The sequence below is a fragment of the Emys orbicularis genome, chromosome 10 (assembly GCF_028017835.1).
Source record: "Emys orbicularis isolate rEmyOrb1 chromosome 10, rEmyOrb1.hap1, whole genome shotgun sequence".
Classification (NCBI taxonomy): Eukaryota; Metazoa; Chordata; order Testudines; family Emydidae; genus Emys; species Emys orbicularis.
In genome coordinates, this window is record NC_088692.1 from 6,390,714 (window position 1) to 6,416,521 (window position 25,808).

At 46.1% G+C, this 25,808-nt stretch overlaps 1 protein-coding gene across 1 annotated transcript in view; it reads left to right on the top strand.

Moving 5' to 3' along the window:
- CACNA1H (calcium voltage-gated channel subunit alpha1 H) overlaps window positions 1-25,808 on the top strand; it is a 457,818-nt gene that overhangs the window by 358,784 nt on the left and 73,226 nt on the right. Inside the window, exons 10-14 of the mRNA XM_065412515.1 lie at window positions 8,186-8,337; window positions 9,647-9,832; window positions 11,964-12,081; window positions 14,451-14,606; window positions 23,849-23,939. Coding sequence (XP_065268587.1) covers window positions 8,186-8,337; window positions 9,647-9,832; window positions 11,964-12,081; window positions 14,451-14,606; window positions 23,849-23,939 — 703 coding nt within the window. The remainder of the gene's footprint in view (window positions 1-8,185; window positions 8,338-9,646; window positions 9,833-11,963; window positions 12,082-14,450; window positions 14,607-23,848; window positions 23,940-25,808) is intronic.

Sequence of the window (25,808 nt, forward strand, 5' to 3'; positions counted from 1 at the left end):
TGCACAGCGGAGTGTGGACGCAGCCTGCTGATCACTGTGGTGTGTGGCTACGCGTACCCCGCACGCTGCCGCCAGGATAGAGGCGGCTTCATGTAACAGCCTCATGGAGCTGAGGGCCACTTGCTCGCCGACAGGAGTTGTTGGGATCTGTGTGGGCCACAACGAGGTGTGCCATGCAACAGCAGGACATCCCACTATGATCCGTTTGTGCCTCTGCTCTTCCATCTGACGCCTCCCTCTGGTCTCTCCTCGTTGCTAGGAGTGGGGAGGTGTTGTTCCCCCCCCTTCCTGACTCTAGGGATCCCTACCATTCCAATCTCTTTGGTTAGCACCATGCTGTAAATGGGTCATGTGGCATTAGGGTTACCACCTCTGAGATGCAAAAAAAAAAAAGGCACCCCCCCCCACCACACACAAGGCAAGCCCACCACAACCCCCAATCATAAGGCAAATCCGCAACTCCCTACTTATAGTATCTAGAGAGGTAACACACACAGATAAGATTGACCACATTTCACGTCTCCTCACTCTCGCGTGACTCAAACCCTCTCTCACACACACACCGTGCGCTTGTGTGCTGGTGGGCAGACAGCTGCTGGATTTTCAACAGGTTTGATCTGTTGTCGCTTAAACTGCGGAAGGTGGGAACACTGCAGCATCTTTAGCTGGACCCAGAGACTTTTAACATTCGATTTCCCCGTGTATGGTGGTGATAGTGCAAATCTTTAGACCCACATAAAAACCCAGCAGATTCAAGTAGCTTTCTGACAACTGACAAATCCATTTTTAAAAAACTACCTGGCCAGGCCAGACAAATACCGGCCAGGTGGTAACCCTGTGTTGCATTAAGGGCTGCATTGCTCCGCTCACGCCACTTGAGAACTCAACATGTCCACCAGAGCTGCCTGCAGAGCCTCAAAGTATATCTGTTTCTAGAGTATCACTCATTTTGAGTTTCCCTTTCCTGTGTCTGAAAGATTGCAGAGCTGGACAGCTTAAATGTCACAGCAGGAAAAATGTGACAAGGTATCCAAAGCTAACAGAGTTGAACCATCTCTTTTGAGGAGCATTTTGGTGTCCTACAAATGGCAATTCAGTAGGGCTTTTGGGGGGGGGGGGACTTTTTCCTGTCCCACATGAATGTTTGAGATTTTTTTTTAAAAAAAAGTTCTGTCCCAAATCAGGACAAAAAGTCCATCTCAAAAATGTTTGGGATCCTACAAACCAAAATAAAAAAACCATTTCAGCTTGGGTCAATCAAAATGTTTAGTCTCAATCATTTTGAACCATTGCATTTTGATTCTTTTGGTCTTTTTTCCACCTTTTAAAAAATATCACTCAAGTTCCATTTCTAATCAAAAAGCCATTTCGAACCAAAAAACCAAAACTTTTCATTTCAAAAAAGGGCAAGTTTTGACAATATGGAAACTTTTTGTAATGTTTTTGAGTCAGGAAATTCAGCAGAACTGATCCAAAACCACCAAAAAAAGAGATTCGGTTTGGGTTCATCAGCATTTTTTGGTGAAAAAAAGTTTTGTCAAAAATGTCCCAAATGGTTCTACAGTTCAGCTGAATTTGAGCGATGCAACAGTGACTTCTAGTGGCTGGTTCAGTTAGTCTGGTGTCTGACCTAGAAGATGATTGAAGGAGGCAAGCCAAATTGGTGTTGGTTTTGTATATCTCTGCCTTAACCTTACTCCTTGATCTTTGCTCGTCAGGGGATATGAGAAGTGGGAGATGAACGACACTGTAAGCCACAAACCATTTCATAAGACATAAAAATACCTCTGTCAGGCTGTTTCCTAGACTCCAGTTGGTGCTGAAAGGGAGTAATTACGTTTGAAGGCAATATCACTGGTGCTTGACTGTGCTGTACAACTTCCACTCTGTGATACAAAAACTCACATGAGCCGCGTTAGCTAGCTTTCAGGGCCATCCAGCCTTGTCTTTGCCTGCTGGTTCCTGTGTCCATGTCATTGTGGGACTGCAACCGAAATGTCTCTCATTACAGTAGTCCTTATCACCACATTAGTTCTGCCTCACACCAAATATGAGTAATAAAGGATAATGAAGATCTCTGGTTTGAAGCATAGTGGCTTTGCAATGTCAGCTAGGCTGAGGCATTGCTGCTTTGTCTGTAGCTATCTGCTAGAAGATCCGCTTCTAATTACAGCTATTGATGGTCTCATTGGTGCTAGTTTCCCCTCCTGCCCCCCCCCCCCCCGTTCCCTTGAGATACCATGGCATCTTTCATTGTGCAATCTCTGCACTGATATTTCAAGCAAAGGTTACAGTGCTTGAGAATAAGAAGCGATGGCACCAAAATGTTGACATGAATTGGCAAGTGAGTTCAAACAGCAGTGTTAGCATATTAATCTGTGCAGTGCTGCCTGCTCCAAGCTTTTGGAAATCAAGAGTCAGGTTACAAAAAAGTATGAGGTTGGCTTCAAAATTATGGGATTTTTTTTTTAAATGGGTTCTCTTTGTTCGCCTTTTGTTTTGTTTTTGGTTTTTGAGACCATCTAGGTTTCAACGTTTTCAAGCTTTTCTCCACAACCATGAAGCCTAGAACCTTACTTTTTCTTAATGTATGCTGAGATTTTTCTTGTATTCACATGACTCCAAGAGCTGGGGCTTTGCGAAAACAACAAATGTTATGAGATGCATGATAAATTCATGAGAGTTGGCATCTCTTGTAATAGTGACAAGGAGACCACAGAGAATTTTTGGTTAGGCTTGGTTTTAGCTAGAAAGACTCCTTCTATCTTACTCTCCCTGTTAAATGTTCAGTTCCCATCTGAAGGTACCTTGAGATCCTGGAAAGATGCTCTCCCTGTGCAGAGAAGTAAGACCATGAGTGCACAACATTCTTGATGCTCTGTGTGTGTGATGTGCTATCAAGTTCCAGAGATGCCACCACGTCTTTACTCTCCTTACATGAATTTACCTAGAGTTGAGATCTAAGCCGGGGTCCGCATTGGGAGGAAAGAGAAGAAGAGGCAAAGATGGAGAGGAAAGAGAGAAAATATGATTTTACATTTAGTGTTCGTGCTCAGCAGTGAGCTGTTCATAAGATAGCGAAGCAACCCTGGAACAGGCTACTGGTGCTAGAATGAGGATGCTGTGTGTATGCAGACAAATAACTCAGCAATAGCCAGCCAAACACATATGCCCCAAGAAGTTGAGGAGACATTCCTAATGGTTTGTATGATTTAACCAACACCTGGACACGTGTATAGCTTTATCTGCAGGAGCTGGACTGGGGGCTTCATTTCTGCAAGAGGCCACAGTACGCAATACTGTGTCTGGATCCCTAAAAATTGCTGGGTAATTTCATGACCCCCTAACACTTGTAGATATGCAAGTTACGATCAATCTCAAGCTGCTACAGGTCACTTGATGTCCTGAAAGGGTCAGGGCAGAACTCACACGCTGATGCCATTAGGGGGGTTTTCACCTCCTGCTGCTGCTGCTGCAGCGGGGCCTGGCTTGGATCAATGATCTGACCCACTGTGACAAATCTAGTGGTCTTGGAAGGTCTGACTTCACTGTAAACACACGCTGCTGGTCGGAGCTGGGCCAGGATGAGACCTTGTCAGGATAGCCCATCACTAACCATGATTACAGCTAGCCAAGGTGTGGGGAGCAGTGGTTAATATTGGGGATTCCCAGCTTCTGGTGCATAAGGGTATGTCTACCCTGCAATCGGAGGTGCGACTGCAGCTACCACCAGTGACAATAGCAGTGAGGCGGTGGCAGCACATGCAGCAGTGTGGGGTATCCAAGCCTTCCCGAGATCCTGGGTATGCACTCAAGGGCTAGCCTATGCTGCCAGGGCTTCATTGCTATTGTTATTCAGGCTAGCTAGCTCAAAGCTAGCTCCGGGATGTCTACACACGCAGCAGTCAAGCTACGGATTGCAGCATTGGCGTCCCCAAAGAGTTAGAGGGGTGGAACCCTGGAGAAGTCTAGGCTCACTGCGGTGTGTACCCCAGTCACGTGAACCAGCACGCCGACTACTCAGAGCAAATCAGGCCCGTCCTTCTCTCTGCTCCTTGGGAAAGAAGGGCGCGCTGGCAGCCTGGTAGTTGTTCCCCAGGGGAAGCTCCCTTACAGGAGGGGGAAGGAGCCTGGGTTGATGAACACCGTTTTTGTGTAACTAAACTAGACACACGTGTTTATTTCTCCAGTGGCAGGTGACAAACGCAACCTAGCAAGTGTGATTCTGTAACTGAGCTGAGTGTCGTTGGCACTTGGTAGCTGAACGCCCTCGGGCGGGGGAAGCTGCTTCCTTTAGATGGTAGCATGGTCCCGTGAGGAATGCTCATGTGGTGTTCAGTCCCTTCTGGTGGCCGTCCTAATGGGGTTACCCCGTCGTACCGGAAATGCCTGTGTTGGACTGCGCTGCCCAGCACCCTTAGGAGGAAGTTGGGCTTGACTCCATTTGGAGAGTGCTGATAAAGCATGCTGGGTGGATAGCTGCAAACCTTCTCCCCACAAATAAATAGCTCACGTGTCCAGCATACCACACGTGCCATGGGCCATGGCTGGACAATCAGCTGCTTTAATAACCTGGCCTCTTTCAGATTAGCTTCGCTATTACTGTTAATTTATTAATATTGCAGTAGCATCTAGAGGCCCCAGTCTGGGATTAGGGTCCCACTGTGCTCGGCATTGTACGGACATAGAGGGGAAGATGGTCCATGCCCTAAAGAACTTACAGCTGGCGACTGCACACAAGATGAGAGGGAGCCCATTATGAGTAGTGCACTGAGCAGCAGTCACCCCCCACCAGATGTCAAGCTATTGTCCAAATCAAATTCAATCTCAGGGGCAATTGCTGCCCTTGGTTGGGTTTCTACCCAAGCCAAATGTAAGGGCCATCTGTCCCCTCTTGGGGGTGTTCCCTTTTCCTTGGGACATTTACTTCGGTGGAAAGGGCCTATGTGCCACTCAAGTCCCATTTAAAACCTATTTGGAGGGGTTAAGTGATGCACAGGCCTTGCATTCTTCCCTCGGCTTGGGACAATTTCACCCTTTGTGCATTTATATCACCCACTGATAACAGATGTTATTGTGAAGAGAAGGGACATTTCCTGTTAAAGTCCCACTTCATAGCCCTGGGGCAGACTCTGTTTCCATGGACATCAGTGGCAAAAATCTCATTGACTTGAGTGAAAGCAAAATCAAGCTCCTGTAATGTGTGGGAGTTTTAGCAGATGCTCTGGTGTTTTCTTACTGCCGTGTTAAGGCTTTCCCTTTTCCTTACTCCTTCCGGGGCTGTGCAGCCTGTCTCTCTCTCTCTCTCTCTTATCCCTTTTATTCTTTCCTTGGCAGGGTTTCCCTGAGGTTCCCCGCAAAATGGAGAGTACAGAACAGAAATGGTGTTACTGGAGGCCCCATCCCTTTAAAGCGCTCTGAGCTGCAGCTTTCATCTGAAGATGATGCTGTTAATTCTCCTCTGGCCAGCAATGTGCTGCCAATGACTTGACTTTAAGAAGATAGCACAAACATTTTCTCCCGTAATCTGCAGTAAACACCGTATCCCAGGGAGGCTAGAGAGACCAAGGAACGTAACCCCTAGTTTCGCCTGTCCTCAAGAATGCTCCCTCTTAACCCTGACCAAGGAGAGAGGCAGTAAACACGCCATCTGATCTCTGTTCCTGCACAGTGTCTTGAATACACTGAGAAGTCTGGCACAATGTTCAGTTTGTGTCACGTGATGGGGAGGGGAGGACCCGTGGAGCTGCCTAAGGGTGGCCTCTCCCCCGGGAATGGATGGAATCTGGTACGATCCTAAGGCAAAGTCTTCTACAGCCGTGTTCTTATGAACCCCAAAGATAAGTCATCTCTGGGCAGGATGGTGTAGCAGCATCCATGGGCAATGGGGCTGGGGAGAACACAACTTCGTTATATGCAGGGAAGCCATCCCAACCGTCCCCCTTCAATTTAGTCACAAAGTTTTAACAAGGGGCACCAGAGAAGCCCATCCAATATAATCTCAGCTTCTGGCCCAAGGTGGTGTTCAGGCAACTGAGTGCTAAATGGGGTTGTTCTTTTATAGGGGCTTGAGAGCAAGGAGGTATGGTATGAGTAGTTGTATCTCTAATGTATTTTAGCAATCAGGGTGTGCACTGATGATGATTAGGAGGTTGCTTGGAAACACTAAGCGCAGTTAGTACTGTCTCTGGGATAAATGGTTGAGCCCATAGTAGGTTATTGCACAGAATGGTTTGGCCTGTGCAAGGTGGTTTCATAGACTCATAGATGATAAAGGCAGAAAGGACCCCTGTGATCATGTAGTTGACCTCCTTTTGCATAGAACTTCCTGAATTATCATCTGTTTGACCTCGAGCCGATCTGTTAGAAAAACATCCTATCTTGATTTTAAAACTGCCAGTGATGGAGAATCCACCATGACTCTTGGTAAGTTGTTCTAGGGGTTAATTTGCAGCAGCCTGATGGTATAACCAGCCTAGACAGGATGGGATCTCCTTGGTTACCACTGAATCCAACTTAACCGCTGCCATTCCTGGCTGTTTGCTGAGTATTTGATATACGGTGCATTGAATTCAAAGTGTCTTTTCTATGCTGCACCATGGTACCACAAGCATCTCCTGTCTTCAGAAGTTCAGATAATGCAATAACCACCTCAAGTGCTTCCCAGCTGTTAACATACCATGAAAAATAAAGGAAGCTATTACCAGACAGGAGATGAGTTGGATATGAAAATAGCCCCTTTTCCTAGGCAAGATTATTGCACTGAGAAAATGGAAAAGACTAATTTTCTTTTGCAAGGCAACTGGTATTTAGCATTAGAAATGTATGTTGCAGTTCCTTGAACTGTTTGTTAGATTTTCTCACTGGAGTTACTTCAAACGCGGTCCCTTCTTTCTCATTAGGTTTGGTGAGAGAGGAACTTGTAAAGGTTTCACACGAAAGGCTGTAACTTGGAGCGAGTGTTGGTTTATTTGGGAAGGTCAATTTTCTATGTCATGGATCTGAGTTCACGCACAAGGTCTGCTCCAACTCCAGTTGGAGCGAATGGAGATCTTGCCATCAGCTTTAAGGGCCATAGTTAGGACATCCTAGAAAGATCCCCTCCAGGTTTCTGATCAGAACTTTGGATCAATCAAAACAGAGACAATCCACAAAGAAACCTTCCTAGATTTTTAGTGTGGTATTTTCAAAGGCAGCTAAGAACACAAATCCCACTGACTTTCAGTGGCACTTGTACTTGTTAACTCTCTTGGGTGTTTTTGAAAAGCCCACCTTACACTCAGAGCATTTAGTCTGCTACAGATAGACCTCTAGCCTGGCTAGGCACATCCCACAAAGCTGCTGACTTTTTGCCTTAATGCTTCATTTTAGTGCATTGCTTAAAGATCTTGTTATGCTAGGACACAACATGAGGGTCATTATGGTGTGTGCTACAGAAATGGGCATTCGCTCTATTACAAGACCTGATAGAATGTCCTTCTAATGCACTGCCTCTCTCTTCTGTCCCCTCTCCAGTTTTTTAACGTACTTTTTGAAATGTGGACACCAGAACCGGATGCAGTATTCCAGGATTAGTCATAGAAATCATAGAATATCAGGGTTGGAAGGGACCTTAGAGGGTCATCTAGTCCAACCCCCTGCTCAAAGGGGGACCAATCCCCAGACAGATTTTTGCCCCAGATCCCTAAATGGCCTCCTCAAGGATTGAACTCACAACCCTGGGTTTAGCAGGCCAATGTTCAAACCACTGAGCTATCCCTCCCCCCCCGAAAGTGTTTAACCACAGAAACATGTAACTGCCTACATCCTAAGTTTGTCTATGAAGTCTCACCACCGCTGAATCACCTCCCTTTCCTCACTTCTCCATTTATCTATCCATGGATGGCATTAGCCCTTTTTACCACAGCTTCATATTGAGAGCTCATGTTGTGCGGTTTGTCCACTAGGGCCCCGAAATCCTTTTCCGAGTCGCTGCTTTCCTGGGGACAGTCCCCCATTCTGTAGGTGCTGCCTGCCTCCTTTGTTCCCAGATGTACGGATTTGCATAGGGTTTTATTATGTGCAAAGTGAAACAGTGCAATAAATCCCTTGAGGAAATGAGTGTGTTTACCATGCGGAATAATAAAAAAAAATTCCATGTTTCTCCTTATGTATCAGCTTGATTATGTGTCTTTCTGTCTCGTAGCCGGATGAACTGACCAACGCTTTGGAGATCAGTAACATTGTCTTCACCAGCATGTTTGCCCTGGAGATGGTCCTTAAGCTCCTTGCCTTTGGGATCTTCGGTTATATCAAGAACCCATACAACATCTTCGACGGGATCATAGTCATCATCAGGTCACTGCACGCTGCATGATACTTTCCACTATTCGCCTCCAAGTAGCTCCAGGAAACTTTAGACAAGTCATGTCATGCAGGGGGTAGGAGTGATGTGGCTTAGTCTGAATTTAGAGCTCAGTGGGATTAAGAGCATATTGGCCTTTTAGAGTCGTATCTTTAGAAGTGCTGTCCAAACGAAATGGACGTGACAGACGAGGAGTTCTATTTCTGCCACACATCTGGCGGCGTGGTGAATTTTCCACTGAAACCCAGCAGAACTAGTTCTGGGGAAAGAAGTGTAACGACCCCAAGTTGCAGCAGTACAGTGTTTTCCCAGAACAAATACATGAATACGTGACCCGGAAAGGCAGGAACAGGGCAACGCTGTGAGAAGGTGGGATACAATAGGTAATGGGTGTGGTGCCCACTACAGAGGGCTCCCAACAAGTGGTAGGGATGCTGCAGATCTGGGGTGGGTTGTGCTGGCCCATGTGCGTAGGAAAGGCTTCTTCTGCGTCTGTCCATGCTGTAACTGGCTTGGCCCACACCAGTCATCCCCCGAGCTTCGTGGCTGCTAAATTCACTCGAATTTTGAGAAAGAAAAATGTCAGGCCAGATCCTCAGTCGGTGTAAATCAGCACAGGGTCGTTGACGTCCATGGTGGGATGCCGTTTTATACAAGCTGATGGCTGGGCCCCTGGCGTTGAAATATGTCATGACAATTAGAGAGGGATCCAGACCAAAGTCCCAGATCCAAACAACTCCAAACTCTGAGATTGTTCAAACTCCAAACCCAATTTTACACCTGGCTCCATCTCTTTATAATAATAATCTGAACTAAAACCCCCATGTTTGAACCCTCTGGAATTTCAGGGCCTTCCAAAATCCTGATCTAAATTTTGTGGCTGGAGCCCAGCTCTGATTTGCAATGGTCCAGACCAACAATGCATATAGAACACCATTAAGTCATTTACTTTATCGCTAGATGCCATAGAAAACAAGCAGGTTAAACAACACTAAACTGGCTATAGAGGAAATAGATTAAGCATATATATTGAAGGGGGCTAATTCTGAGAACTTTCCAAAGTCAAGAAGGAGGCAGAGCAGCAGAGGCAAATATACAAGTTGACCTCCCCCCACCCACACTACCTTTGTAAGTCCTATCTGTTCCTACAGCGCTCTCTGATCCCAGGTCACAGGCTGGGCCAGACCCCCTGTGAGCTACCCACAATCCAGTTAGCTACGGGTTTTGTTGTACTGTACATCAAACTGCTACGAGTCAGACAAGGACAGTGAGTTTGTTGTTTTCCCTCTTGTGCTCCCGTAGTGTCTGGGAGATCATTGGCCAATCCGATGGAGGCCTTTCTGTGCTAAGAACTTTTCGGCTGCTCAGGGTCCTCAAGCTGGTACGCTTCATGCCCGCCCTTCGCCGCCAGCTGGTGGTCCTGATGAAGACGATGGATAACGTGGCCACCTTCTGCATGCTGCTCATGCTCTTCATCTTTATTTTCAGGTACCAGCGGCTGCTGCTTTTCTTCTTGGATTAATTGTTTGGCTTGCTTAAATAATATGTAAATTAGAATGACAATAGAGCATGTTTGCCATGCAGCCTAGATGACAGAAGTGCTCACAATAGACTGACAGGCAGATATTCAACAGATGATTTACCTCTTTGAGGTCTCAGTGTTTCATGCAATCCTTGTAATTGTGTAGACAAATGAAGAACACAAACCGACAACAACAGAAAAACAATCACACCAGAGTTCCTGAGAGGCACAGGACAGGAGCGGCAGAAGCTTCCTAAAACTGCGGGGGGGGACGCACTGGCACCTGCCCCCTCTGTGCCACCCCTCTCCCCTGACGCCCTGCCCCCGCACCGCCTCTTCCCCTGAGGCCCTGCCCCTGCACCGCCTCTCCCTTCCCCCCCCCCCAAGAGTTCCCCCTCTGTTCCAGGATTCCTGACCCAGGAAGTTGTCCACAAATGGAACTTGATGGCTTCATGTTTTAGAGGGAGGAAGTATGGGGTCCAGGAATTACTTTTTTAACACTAGTCTGCAGCTGAATGGCTCAGGGGGTTGATAACAGGGCATGCAGCCGGTCACCAGCTCCACCCCCCTGAGTTCTGGGTTTGACTCTGACCGAGGTCAATAGTGAGGATACGTGATCCAGAGAAGCAAGAAGAACTATGGAGGGAGAGTGGGGACAAAGCGGGCAGTTGACCTGATGTTCTTTCTGATGTTACCCCACCTTGTAGAGAATAGCAGGGGTCATTTCCAGTGCCTGTTTAGTAGCCAAAATGAAATGAATTGTTGGTCTTAGTTAATTTGGTAGTGGACAACTATCTGTAGCACCAGCAGTCACTTCCCAGCAACTCCATGGGATCATCTGTCCATGTCAAATAGAAGACTTTCGAAATAATAGTCCAGATTCTCAGATGGTTCAAATTCGCTTATTTCCATGGATGTGGGCCTACTGGCTTCAGTGTAAATTAGCTGAGAATTTGCCCCAATACCTATGGCAAACATCTTGGAAGATGGTATTTTTTATTAAATACTCAGAAAGCGCAAGCAATTTATGTCAACTGTTAAATCTTCTGAATGTTTCTCCTGGTTTGTGTAATTCCAAGCTGTTTTCTCTATTCTTTCTCTGTTTGATGTCATTCATACTTGTATATTTGTCATGCATATTGTATATTTGTCATGCTTACGTCATACGGAATAGTTCCTGACCATTACGCTGTTTGATAGAAGGAACTCAAAAGTGGGGGAACAGCTACCATTGCAGCTGCCACTAATTGGCCGCTTTGTTGGCATTATCAGCAAAGAGTATGAGGACTGAATGGTTAATGAAGATTGAGTGACCCTCTCAAGATCCTGGAAGTGGTCAAATCAGCTGTAAGGTCCATTTTTCATAGAAGCTCCCTTTCTGGGAAAATTTCTGGGACCTGGTTGGCCTGAGCCGTGACAGGTCAAATGTGCTTTGTTACACTCACATTTAGCAAAGGTATCCGCTTTTTGCCTGAGTCCTATATAATGAACGGAAAGTAGCCCCTCCAGCACCCACAGCCCTCTCCAGAAATTCCTCAGAGAGGATACTGGAGATGGAGATGGATTGTTTGAAGAGTCTTCAGCCATGTCACCCATAATTCCTTGGACCAGTAACATCCATTCCCAGTCAAAGGCTGCATAAGGTGTAGAAAGCTCACCAACTAGTATTACAGCTGGGTCAATGGAACCCAGAGGCCATCAGGCTCTGAAATGGTGGGTCATCTGTAGGCATCTGGACTGAAATAGCAAGTAGAGCCTGGGGGCCTCAAGAGCCAGTACATTTGGTGATGGTTCACCAGGGAGTTAGTGCAGGAACATAAGGAAAAAGGTTATATCTAAGTCATGCTATTCTGCTTTCACCTTCTGGAAAGGCTCTTTTGTTGCATATAGCAAACCCGTGCTCTGATTCACCTTGTAGTTGGTGTCCTCCTCTAAGGAGGTCTCATTTCCTGCCTGCAGGAGCACAGATAGCACTCTCAATAGACCCACAATGTGCAGCTGTGAAAAGAAAGTGACCCCCAAAAGCCCTAAGTTGCTCCCTAAAACCATGTGTCTCATGCAGTGATGTCTTCTATGTCGCTTCCTTTCCCTCTCCAGCATTCTCGGCATGCATCTTTTTGGATGCAAGTTTAGCTTGAAAACTGATACGGGGGACACAGTTCCAGACAGAAAGAATTTTGATTCCTTGCTCTGGGCCATTGTGACCGTGTTTCAGGTAAGATCTGGGACCGCTGATGAGTTTTATTCTCTACCAAGCAGACAAATGTTGTTGCCTTTCAAAAAAACTTCATTAACAGCATCACAGAGTTAATTGGACAAACTTACCACGAAAGAGGTTTGTTTCAGTTCTTCCCAATGAATCGACTGGTCTCAGGCTAGCTCTGAGTGGGCAGATGCCCTTGTCACAAACCCCACCACTATAATGATCTCGCTTCTTAGCAAAGGCCAAAGCCTGAGAAGGAATAGAGATTGAGCAGCACTTTCATATCATTACACTTGTGCAAATAATAGCAGATTTTCTCAGTTCAGTTTTGATTAAACTAAAAAGTAGGAAAAAAATTCTGGTCGCTCAAAACAGATAGAATATTTTGACTTTGAGGGAATTTTTTTTTCCCAGACAGAAACATTTCAGCAGATTCAACATGAATGCATTAAATGTTTCAGTTGACCCAAATCTGCATTTTTTTGCCCCAAATTCAAGAAATTTTGCCCAGCTGCAATCATTATACAAGTCAGGTTGAAACATATCGGTCATTGTGAAGGAGGCTTCTAAAACCATTCAGTGCTGTACCTGTTCCATGAATAAACAGAAGACTTCTGTCTCCAAGGATACCAATCCAACACCTTCCTCCAGCACTGAAATTCACTTTTTTAAAATACTGTGTTTTAGAATTGGGGGAAGAACAGACTGTCTCAGGTCAATCTAGCTCAGCAAATTTTGTAGGTGCTGGCTACACAAACAGTGGATTTGGGATGAGGATTGCTGGACTGGTAAAGACTGTGACACAAAAGAAAAGCAAGGCAGAGGACTGGAAAATCTCTATGTAAACTAGCCGACTTTCCAGTGTAGACAAGATCTAAGGTATCATTGGAATGACTCATATATTTCATAACAGAGCAATAAAGCAGCAATTTCCAGGAAGGTATCTCTCCGTAACATTAGCTGTCTTTCTGCTTAAGAAATCAGCCCTTATAATGGGAAGCAGAGTGAGTATATTAATGGCCCCCTTACAACCACCAACAGACGTATATTGCATATAGTGGAGGAGAGCTTGGGAATGTTAAGCAGGATTCCTCGGTACAGGACAGATGCACCTCAATAAATGAGTTGCAGTTAGGGTGACCAGATGTCCCGATTTTATAGGGACAGTCCTGGTTTTGGGGTCTTTTTCTTATATAGGCTCCTATTACCCCCCATCTCCGTCCTGATTTTTCACATTTGCTGTCTGGTCACCCTAGTTGCAGTCCATGTGCAAACTGATCCAAACTCTCCATAATGCAGAATGTTAGCTCTCCCCTATATAAACAAAGACGGATTTTAGTTCATTGCGAGGGGAAACTGACATCACTTCCATGAGGCTCATACTGTTTTAATAGCGGCTCATGTATTTATTTTTAACATTCGAAGTCGTGTGTGTAACTAGATTCAGCGTGATGCACAAGGACATAACCTTAAGGGGAGGCACAGAACTAATGGGAGGCACAGGACTAAATGCAGCCGAATATGCTTTCCCACCCCCAGATGCCGCCAACTCGTTGTTCCTGTTTTACAGCAGTGCTAGAGGACATCTTCATTGTAGAGTCTGGATTAAAGAAGGGCAAGAAACCATCGTCTTATTTTTTTTTTAAATCCCTGGGTTTTTCAGCTATGGAAAAATTGGCAGGCTAGGAATATCTTGAGTGACTCTTATGAAGGCTCCTTATAGACAGACTAGTCTTTTCAAAGAAAATATGTTTTCCTGCCAGTTTATCATCTTTTTTCCACCCAACAAGCAGTTGTTTCCTTTCCTGAGTTGCTGGAGATCCCTCGTGTCAATGACTGTGAGGAAAACCTGGGTTGTTTTTCCCCAACTCCAGTTAACTCATAATGAGAAAAAATATTCTGATGAAAGGAAAACGTGGCCCTGAAAAAGGGTGACTATCTCTTAGCACAAAACTGATGGTGCCATGGCAGGCCTATCAACTGGTAGCCGATCACCAGAGAACACCTAATCATTTGGGAACTTCCCCACCACGTAGTAGAACTCGCTGCTTGTGCACCCGATACATTACCAGAGTGGAGATTTGAACTAGCAACCTTTGTGGGTCATAATGCTACTAGGTGAGCTGACAGGGGACCTAGTGCAGAAGAGTATCTCAGGGGGAAGCCGCAGCTTGCAGATCTATCTCATGTGCTGAGATCTAAATAAAGGGATCCTTTGCGGTCTCATCTGGTTAGATCTCTAGGAGGTCAGAAAGGAGAGCGGGTGCTGCCTCTGTAAAGGAGAAAGGGATAAATCAGTGATTCAATGTGCATTTTAAACCAGCTGCTCCCGGCGAGCAGAGAGGAGTAATCGGAAAGCGTTTCCTCCCCACTCCACGCAGATCCTCACCCAGGAAGACTGGAACGTGGTGCTCTATAATGGCATGGCATCCACCTCCTCGTGGGCGGCACTCTACTTCGTGGCCCTGATGACCTTTGGCAACTACGTGCTCTTCAACCTCCTAGTTGCCATCCTGGTAGAAGGCTTCCAAGCAGAGGTAAGGGGGCTTAGCAAAGTGCTGGGGCAGGGAACTGGCAGCTGCACGTAGGGAATGGGTGAGGGGTTCAGTCTCATGAGCTCTTCATCAGTAGGGAAATAGCAGCTTATCTCTAAATGATCCTCCAAGGACCACAACAGGACCTGGCCTCCCAGACCCTCCAGTAAATCCCACCTGGTACAAGATAGGACGTTGATAATCCAATGCTCATGGGGGAAAGGGCCAAACTGAATTAAGCCTGGTCTACACTTCAAAGTTGGTGTCGCTGTGATGGCTAGTTGGGGGTGGGGGCAGTTACTGACATAGCTATGTTGGCATAAGTCCTCGGGTGGATGCAGTTATACCGGTATAAGCAGAGTAGGAGTGATAAAGCTTGTGATGAGGTGCCCTTGTGATGCCTGGCTAGCTCTGCTGGGTCCATCCTTGAGAGGATGATCCAGTGATTAGAGCACTTGCGTGGCATTCACAAGAGCACGCGCCACCTGGTTTCCAGTGTGACCCTGGGCAAGTCACTAAGGGGACGTCTACCGTTTGTGCTGGAGATGTAAACTGAATCATCCAGAGCATGGTCCCAGCCGAGACGTGAGGCACGGACTTGGGCGACTGGCTGCTTGCACCACTGTGACTATTCTTCTGCTAGTGTGGGTATGTCCTCTCGCTGAAATTTACACCTGCCGCACCTGCACAGACGTGTCTACTCTGGGAGTTGGGGATGTAGATTCCCAGCTCGAGGAGACATTTTCTAGCTAGCTCTCATGGAGCTAGCATGCTAAAAATAGGATGTGCCCGGTGGGACGGGCTCGCCACTCTGAGTATGAACCTATGGTCTCTGGTGGCAAGTACTGGGGACAGGACCACTGGTCTGACCCAGTAGGGCTGTTCTTATGTACCCCCACCTGAAAATGAGTGCTATAACCGTATATGTGGCCAGGGGACTGGATAATGTCCAATCACCTTATCTTGGGTAAGGAAGTTTAAAGAAATGACTATTTCTCAGTCTGCTTTGAGAAGTTTCCAAGTGTCGATCCTGGAACCCTCTGACCTAGTCTGCTCTTCTCCGTTTTTTCCTTCGGAGCAGGACAGATCCATATGTAGCATGGAGTTTTAAATGAGAATTATGATCCCATTTCTGGTTTAATATATTCTCAAGAAGCTTTTGTGAAGTCGGTAGGGCACGGACATGATTTTGAGACTCACCTAAAATCATCCAGCCTCCGTTCAAGTTGAAAATAATGATCCAAAAGGCTTGAATCACATTTTTGGATTTTTTTTGGTATCCCAAGGCATGCAAGAACAGAGAGGCTGCTTGGCGCTTTGGAATATTGAACCAGCGCTAAGCACATGGGAACTCAGAAACAAAATGAGGAATGGTTTTCAATTTTCATTCTCTAAATTCCCAGGGTGTGAAGAGGGAAAGAAAATCTTTGATTTATTCATTATTTTTGATAACTTTTCATCTTGTCCCCAGAAATCTCATCATTTTCATATTTATTCTGCTTACATTACACTGAGGCAACACTGCGGTTCACTGTGAAGTACCATTGAAATATGCATGCACCAGAAACACCCTTCTCCTAAACTGTCACAACTACATTTTTCCCCTTTAAGGTGATCTGTATGGTTTCCATTATTAAAATGTCCCTTCCCAGCTTCCTGATAAGTACCAGGACAGGCAAATTAATAGAAACAGCTGGAACAGAGCCCTAGTTTGAAAATGATTTTATCTTCATTGTTTATTCCCAGACTCACAAAGCAGCTTTCTCGGGATCACGGATCTGTGTGATACGTGTACGTTGCTGGAGATGCTACAACTCTTTGCATCCTTGCCTCTTAGGGCTGGTCTACACTGGGGGGGGGGGGATCGATCCAAGATACGCAACTTCAGCTACGCGAATAGCGTAGCTGAAGTCGAAGTATCTTGGATCGAATTACCTGGGGTCCAGACGGCGCGGGATCGACGGCCGCGGCTCCCCCGTCGACTGCACTACCGCCGCTCGCTCTGGTGGAGTTCCGGAGTCGACGGTGAGCGCGTTCAGGGATCGATATATCGCATCTTAACGAGACGCGATATATCGATCCCGGATAAATCGATTGCTACCCGCCGATACGGGAAGACGTACCCTTGGTACAACTGGCACGACCCTGCTTCTATTGAAGTCTGTGGAAATTTTGCCACAGACTTTAGTAGAAGCAAGATCAGCCCAAAAAGAAGGAATTACCAGTGTTCATGGAGAATCTGGCTGCTGTGTCCCAGCAGGTTGGCGTTTTGCTCTGCGGTGTTAGTTGTCTTCAAAGTCACACGTGCCGTGCCGCAAGCTGGACCCAAAGCCTGTTGCAAAGTGCCTGGACTCTGATACAGCCCGCTGACAAGTCTGAGGCCAATTCATTTACATTTTAAAATGGTAGCTTTTCATGGATTAAACATAAAAATGAATAACCCAATCAGTGCAGTAACCCTGGTGGTGGTGATTTTTATATTGAACTCCATTCATTTGAAGCTGTTCCCCATGTTATCCGTTTTCAGTGTGCTACAGATTTTTTGCACGGACGGCTACAGCATAGAAGTAGCCAGTTGAAGAGGGTTTGAAAACTGGCAACTGATCGGGGACAGTTTGAGTGCGAGGCACCTAAGAAAGTGGGGGAGGCAGTCTGAGATAATTGGCTGAACACATTAGCTGTAAGAACAAATTTAAAAATTTTATTAAGATGATGTTAAAAAAAGTGAACAGAGTTTGAGCATAGAAGTTTCTGGTTATCAGGGAATAACGTAGAGATTATCGAGGGTGCAAAGTTTGGTTTAAGATCAGGTGGCATAAGGAATACATAATCTGCAATATCCCCGATTGGGGGTAAAAGGTTTACTACTGCTAAAACGATCCACGGTGACATAGTTAACAACACTGGACCCAGAACATTCATTAGGAGGTTTCAGAGATACCAGCCAAATAGAAATGAATGAAAGTTTCAATCTAGACTTTCCCATAGCTTGGATGTGTTTTGAGGCGGGAGTGTAATATATGAAAAGGAGCTGAGTACCTAGACTGTAAGTTCTTTGGGGCAGAGATTGTCTTTTTGTTCTGTTCATACAGGACCTAGCACAGTGGAGTCCAGGGGCCCCTAGATGCTGTAGGAATACAAATAATAATACTGTTATGTGTGTGTATCACTGCCCACTGTTAGATGGAATCAGAATAGCTCAAATGTGTTTCATAGGCCCTGTATTGCTAATGAGGCTCTCCTTGAACTCAAGAGGCAAGGACTGTTCTTTTTTGGAGCTGAAGGATCTAAGTTTTATCTTTTGCATCTACCACCAAGTCCTAAGCCGCTATAAATTTGTTACAATAGGTAGAATTTGAGTGATATGTGTTTGCATTTGCCTTTGCCTAAATCATTCTTCACCTTGGTTCGTTCCTGCAATGTTGCCCATATTTCATGACTCGTGCTGCTTTTGAAGCTCCTGTCTCTCAGGGTCCATTAGCGTGTCTCAGCCCCACATCTCCCGGCCCTCGGAGAAGACGCTTGAGGATATTATAAGAATGCTGAATGTGTGTGCCAGCCGTCTATGCTGGGGAAGGGCCACCGGTATCAGCCTTTTGATCTTCAGCAGGTTCCAGAAACAAGAGGTCATACACATTCCAGATGAAGCTCACAGGCTGTGCCAAAAATTGTAACAGCTAATTGAAATCCAGGAGTCTGCTGAGCAGTGCTCCTTTGTGTTCTGCTTGGGGTGTAGAGTAGATGCAGCTGTTTGATGTTGCCAGGCAGACCCAGCCAGTCATACTTTGCACTTTTCACCTGTTTTTTTCTAAGTGCAAGTCCACATTCACGCTCCGTACCCAGGCAGGCAGGAGAGAGGCCTTCCTTGCCCATTCAACTTTATCAGCTACACTATTGCTGTTTCATTGACACCCTTTAATCCCTGTGTGCTGGGCCCTGGCTCCCCGTCTTTGATAAGACACTTGTCTTTAAATTTGTTGTCATTGACGAAAACAAACAATGGAAGAGGACCTGGAGAATGGGCCCTGAATTATTCACGAGCTAGTCTTGGTGTGTGTGTGGGGGGGGGGGGGGGGAATCGGTGCTTTCGTTAGCCACTCTGCCTGGGAACGTTTTTAACTGTCTTGGGGATTTATGGTACTTCTGCTTATTCCAAGCTGTTTCATTCAATATGAGAGAGCAAGCAGAGAAAAATCATATTTGCCCCATATATTTTTCTGTGATGACTTCAGTGAATAAATAATGATGCATTAAGCGAGTCTGGTAAGGGTCCCAGCCAAATGCCTGGCTGTAGACAGAGAGTTCTAGTTTGTAACTTAGAGTTAAGCTAAAGGATACTCCTCTTCTCCCTTGGATTATACTAGGGCAGCTCACTAAAGCTCCCTTCACATGCCCATGGCTCCAGCTCCACTTCAAATATATTTTCTGGTTTCCCCTTTCCTCCTGAAGCAAATGTAACCACCTTCCCCTTTTCTCCAAAGCCCTACACAATCAATCTCCTACGTAGAATCATAGAAGTGTAGGACTGGAAGGGACCTCAGTAGGTCATCTAGTCCAGTCCCCTGCACTCAAGGCAGGACTAAGTAATATATAATACTGTACATATAATGCTCTGGCTCTCGCCTCTATTCATTTGTCCCCTCAGCATGACCGACAACCCCCTTGGTTTACCATCTTGTGTTCTTACTTCCAAATATAACACTCATTTACACACCGGCTCTCTGTCCCACTCTAGTAGCTGAAATACTCTGAGTCCACTGCAGCCTGGGCTAACAGCTAACAGCTACTGTGTCTTCTAGCTCAGGTCGTCAAAACTCATGTTTTTTAGCTCCAGAGGTCACGGGTTGAATCCTTGCTGTGGAAATAATGTGGGGTTTGCGTTGGAAAAAAGAAAATTCTCTCCATTCAGCAAACCTGTTTGTTGCAAAAGCCACCCTGACCTTTCCACAATGTTCTGTCTCCTGCTTGTTCTCTAAACGGCTGAATCGTGCTAATATGAAGAAAGAAATTGGTAGCCTTGTGCAATATTCTCTATAAATATGTAATTACAGTCTTAGCAAAATGGACCCTGTTTTCTTGCTAGTGTTTAATAGCTCCTTTTGGAGCTGTTACAGACTGTGATTTAAATGTGTAAGAGACAGTCTTTAAAGCCAGCATCAGAACAGCCCAACCACCCCAGGAATTAAATTTGTAGCGTGCATTTTTCTTTCTGGTTTCCTTCATTGGGGGCTTGGCAAAGCTTATGGCTATAGGCTTGTCAATTGTCTCTTAGCTAGGTACAGTATGCACTAGAGAAATCCCACCAGAGCCATATTTCAGCCACGAGGCCCTGTATCAAACTGCGTGCTTATAAATGAATAACTTAGCTCTAGTTTTTATACAGCAAAGACTGGCAAATCTTCCTTGGCTGCAACTCGCAGGGAGAAGCATTCAGCAGAGCTGAGGATTTTTTATTTTCCTGCGGCTTTATTCTTTGATTCGTTGACTAGCTGTTGATGCCAAAATATGAAAAGTCGTTTAAACAGGAATCCACATAAAGTCACATACTGCAGAGGAACTTGTCTGAGATCTTTTGCCTTGCTCTTCTTCTTTGACACTGCTTGTGAGTACGGTCAGAAAGGTGGTTATGTACAAATGGGCCCTTCTTAGTCATCCGATCACTCCAAGCAGGGCCGGCTTCAGGCACCAGCTTACCAAGCAGGTACTTCGGAGAGGGGCGGCACGTCCAGCTGTTCGGCGGCAATTCGGCGGACGGTCCCTCACTCCCGCTCGGAGCGAAGGACCTCCCGCCGAATTGCCACCGCAGATCGCAATCGCGGCTTTTTTTATTTATTTATTTTGTTTGTTTGGCTGCTTGGGGCAGCCAAAACCCTGGAGCCGGCACTGACTCCAAGTCACGAGGGCTGACTTTACTGATAGAATTGTGGGGGGGTTGCTATTGTTGGCCCTCCCCTACAGCTAAGGAAACAAGCTGAGTTCTGTTCTATCCTATGTATCATTGACAAAATTGCCAACTGAATTTGATTGAGGGATTCCTTTATTGATGATGCTGTCAGAGGCAGAAAAAACCCAGCTTGATCTTCAGATCTTGACTTACGAATGGTGCAAATTTGATAGGGACATCAAAGAAAGAGAATAGAAACGGAAATCCACAAGGTCATGCTTCGTGTAGAGCATCCCTGACTTGCATGTATGACTGCAGAACTACGAGCAAAAGGGCAAAACTTAAGCTTGTGTAGCTGAGTCACGCAGAGGTTCCAGATTGACTGACTGGAAAACGATCTCAAATCTGCTGTACAACACCACCCAGAGCTTCCAAAATTATGCAGATCTAACAGCTATTGTATGTTAATTCTTCATCCATGAAACAAAAAAGATGAACAAAGGAACTCAATCCCCTCTCTTAACCTGTTGCTTTGGCTGCACCACTTAGCAACACACTGCCAAAGAAATCAAGTTCATCACCACCTTGGGGAGAGCCATGTGTGTCTGCTGAGACCGTGGTGGATTTGTACAGGCATCAGTTAAGAAACTGTGCTCCTTACAGAGACCAATTTGCACAACTTCTCTGTAGCCTTGATGGGTCAGTTGGACAGCCTGCCAGAGCAATTCTGTCCTGCTGACCACACACAGGATAAAATTGTTTAGGAGAACTTTACAAGACAAGCATTTGTACTCCAGCCTTTTAAATGAATTTAGGTTAGTCTCTTTGGTAGCATACCTGGATATAAGAAAGCAAAGAACCCGTGTTCAAATCTGGTAAAGACATTTCAAAGAGGATTGTGTGGCTGAGGGCTCGGCTTTGGCGTGCCAAACCTCTCAACAACATCATCTTCCGGTTGCTGGTCAGGCCCCTGTGTGTAAAAGGAATCAAGGGTCTTCTCCCAAATCCCAAACTCACTGTCACCATTGGCCCTCCTGCTGGCGGTCTAGAAGGAGACACTAGAGACTGAATCAGCTGTGAAGACTGAATTATTCTTCCACGCTAGAGGTGGTCCATGATGGGGTAGCGTGTGCGTGCGTGTCCATTCACCACTTGTGCTGTAGCACTTCTGTGGATACCGAAGTGTCTAATCTGGGGTCTGTTCATGACTATATTGGGGAGGATGTACAAAAGCACTCAGTACTGGCCTAACTGCTCCCACTGAACTCAATGGTGAAACTTCCATCCACTTCAATGGGCACAGAGCTGGGCCAGTGCTGAGGTACAGATCACCAGCACAGTTCCCAGGAGTCCTCTTGGGTTAGGGTGACCAGATGTCCCGATTTCATAGGGACAGTCACGATATTTGGGGCTTTGTCTTATATAGGTGCCTATTACCCTCTCTCACCCCCGTCCCAATTTTTCACACTTGCTGTCTGGTCACCCTATCTGGGGTAGTGCTCTGTGGAGCTACGACCTTCTATCAACTGAGTTTCAGCCCTGAGTGCGTCTGAAAATCCCACCCTACCTGTTATGGTAATAAATGATTGTTCATTTGTTTCCTCCAAGGATTGCATGGTTTTCCATGTGGCGTTTGTATAATATTCCAGTATAGAGATGTGTAACAAAAAGCAACATGACTCGACAGAATTGTTAAGTAGGCCCCCTGCATGAGATGCACCATAGGCAAGAAAGATGTTACAGCATGAAGGATAAAGACAAGATCGTTTTCCAAACCGCTGGGGAGCCCAGCCTGATTCACAGAGATAACAGACTGACAGCACAGAGATGAAAATCACTGACTGCTGCTCAGAGGTTTCCTCACGAGGCACAGACCCCCTGCTCTCCAGCGTGAAATGCCATGATCTGTATTTGTTTGCTGAAGATATTGAGGCAAGAGTCAGCCAACAAACTGGCTGTCATTAAATACTGAGCTTTTTAAAAAAAAAATAGATGGGCAGATGTTTTGGAAGGAGAGAGTGTTTTAACTGCACAGCCTGAGTGGAAATAGGCTGGAGGAAGGTGGTTACTCAGTTGTCATAAAGCCCCCAAGTCTTAAGTCTCCAGTTGTGGTTATCATCTTCACTTTCAACCCTCTCTCTCTGTCTTCAAGCCACATCTGCTGACTTTACTGACATAAATAAGCTCCCAGGACTATCTCAGCCCTGCAGAGCAGGTGCAGTTATGGAAGAGCAAGCGAGGTTCTATTCTACCTCATCCTACAATGCTGCCAGGTGGCTTCTGATTGCAGAATCTTTATAACGAGGCAGGATGAAAGACAGGGTATGGCTTGATTTTTCAGATCCCTGGGTTGAGTTTTTCAGCACTGGCAGCTAGAAAAATACCCTTTTGACATCTAAACCCAGCAGCTTGTGAGTTGGGATCATGGAGAGAGAGGCTAGATACGGAACCCCGTGATGCCAGATTTTCAAAGTCACGTCTCTGATGGTAACAGCACTTTTACATTTTGCGATGGGACTCATTGTTCAGTTAGGCTAGACACTGAGGTGAATGCAGCAGCACTGGCAGTAGCTATATCTTGTATAAGGGCATTTCAAAGCAGTTCTAATACACATCATAATGCTTAGCGCATATAGTATGATAGTGCCCAAAGGCCCCAATCACTGTACAAACACAGTCGAAGAGAGAGTCCCTGCCCCAGCTTTCAAAACATTACTTGATTAATACCCACAACAGGTAAGTATCATGGTCCCCATTTTAGTGAACAATCCAACAGCTGCAAACGTCAAGTTAGGGAAAGTGAGGCACAGCCGGGTCGAGAGATTTGCCAGCGGTCGCTCAACAAGTCAGTGTAGGAGCTAGAACTTGAAGCATACTCTTCCATGGCCCAGGTCTATGCTCTACCCACGAGATGACATGGCCTTTCTGATGGGATGAAGTATGTGGGCAGCCATTGGTCTGGCATTAGTAACTTAGGCTTTGTCTTCACTACCCGCCGATCCGGCGGGTAGCAATCGGTTTTTCGGGGATCGACTTACCGCGTCTAGTGAAGACGCGGTAAAATCGATCCCTGATCGCTCTGCCGTCGACTCCGGAAATCCACCTCGGCAGGAGGCGGCAGCGGAGGCGGCGGCAGCGCGGCAGCGGTCGACTTTCCCGCGTCCTCACCGCTAGGTAAGCCGACCTAAAATACGCAACTTCAGCTACGGTATTCACGTAGCTGAAGTTGCGTATCTTAGGTCGGACCCCCGCTGCAGTGTAGACCTAGCCTAAGGGATCTGGGGAATTTTATTCGAAAACTTCTCTTGGTCAAGGGCAAAACACTAATCAAACATTAAATTCACCCATCACCTCCCTGCAGGGTGACGCCAACAAGTCAGACACGGATGAGGACAAGACCTCTGCCAACTTTGATGAGGATATTGAGAAGCTGAAAGACCTCTGCGCAACAGGTAGGAATAAGCTTGAATTTCCTTCTGCAGTGTGCACAGCTAGGCTATAAGTCTGCTTCCAGAGGCCCTGTAGAATGGTTTAGGTCAGTGTTTCCCACACGGTGGGTCCCAACCCACCAGGGGGGCCTGGTGGCACTCCCTCTCCCCAGCCACCTTCCACCCCCCTCTCTGGTGCTGTGACATCCCCAGGCAGAGGCATGGAGAGGGGGTGGGATCTCCGTGGCAAGTGCAGTGCGAAGGAAGCTGCCGAAACCAGCGAGCAGACAGCCAGCAGCCTGGTAGCGATTGCAGCCCGGCTGTGGGGAGAGAGGGGCTGGCTGGGGCACAGAAGGGGGAGCCAACCAGGAGGCTTGGGCTTGGGACTAGAGGGCTGGGGAGGGGGAGGAGCAGGTGCAATGGGTCCCCAAAAGAGACAAAATACAACTTAGTGAAAAGTTTGGGAATCTCCAATTTGGGAGCTCTATACCTGTTATCTCCCCTTGGGGGCAGTACGTTTCACGTGGTGACTCACCTGGCTGTTATGCCTGCGGGGCGGTAGTTTTGCATTTTCAACTATTCAAAAAGTGTTTCGACTATGAAAAAGACTTTCCAGTCTTCACAAATACGAAGAGAGAACGTGTGTTGCTTTTCAATATATCCTTGCCTCAGATGTTAAACTGTATTGGCTATTTGGTCACATTACATCTCGTCCCCTTTTAATTTTCAGTGTGGGGTTTTGTTAGGAGAATTTTAAAGTGTCTTTTGGGACTGTAGCCAAAATTCATTTGACTCAATGAAATGACAGTCATTTGGCGACCAAATGGAATTAATTTCAGGTAGAAACAGAAGTATTTGAATGGTTGGGGTCACCAGTTGAGAGAGCTGGAGCAATACTAGGTGATTTAACTGCCCAGTCATTCAGCTCAACTGGAAAATTCCAAATATTGGGTTATCAAATTCAGCTTCCCTGCGGACGGTTGGCGAACAATCCACAGGCTGAAATTCCTTTGTATAAACTGTTTGCAGAACCACTTCGAATAACAGGCTCATTCCAGGGCAGGAAGGAAATTGCCACTTATTCTCAGGGAGCTCACAAATAGAATCATAGAATATCAGGGTTGGAAGGGACCTCAGGAGGTCATCTAGTCCAACCCCTTGCTCAAAGCAGGACCAATTCCCAACTAAATCATCCCAGCCAGGGCTTTGTCAAGCCGGGCCTTAAAAACCTCCAAGGAAGGAGATTCCACCATCTCCCTAGGTAACCCATTCCAGTGCTTCACCACCCTCCTAGTGAAATAGTGTTTCCTAATATCCAACCTAAACCTCCCCCACTGCAACTTGAGACCATTGCTCCTTGTTCTGTCAGCGAAGGGCTGAATTCTCAGAATAAACTGTGGACAAGGAATAACGTGACCATTTCCAGTCTCCATAAACCTCCTAAATGCCATCATGTGTACAAACAACATAAGGGCATTAATGATCCCATTACAAACCCATTGGCCTGTAAAATGTGTATAGACAGAAGGATCTTGTGTGGTGCAGATTAGCAGATTTGGGACTTGATCTTCCACCCCTTGAAGTGATTGGCAAAGCTTCTATTGACTTCAGTGGTTTATGCTCAGGCTCTTTGTGCATAAGCAAATAAGCAAACTAATGCTAAAAAGACAAGGGCACTGCAGGACAAAAGCAGGCATCAGAGGAGAATTAGCAGGGGTAATAAAACCCTTGGCTTTCTCAGCGCAGTGGAGGTGGAATCATTTCCTGAACTACCTGTACCAGTGTAAAATTGTTCTTCTCTCCTACGTATGGCAGATGGTCCCATCCTCTCCCCTCCCCCAGACAGCAGATTCTGCAATCATTAAACCGAAATCCACTGAGACAGAATAAATT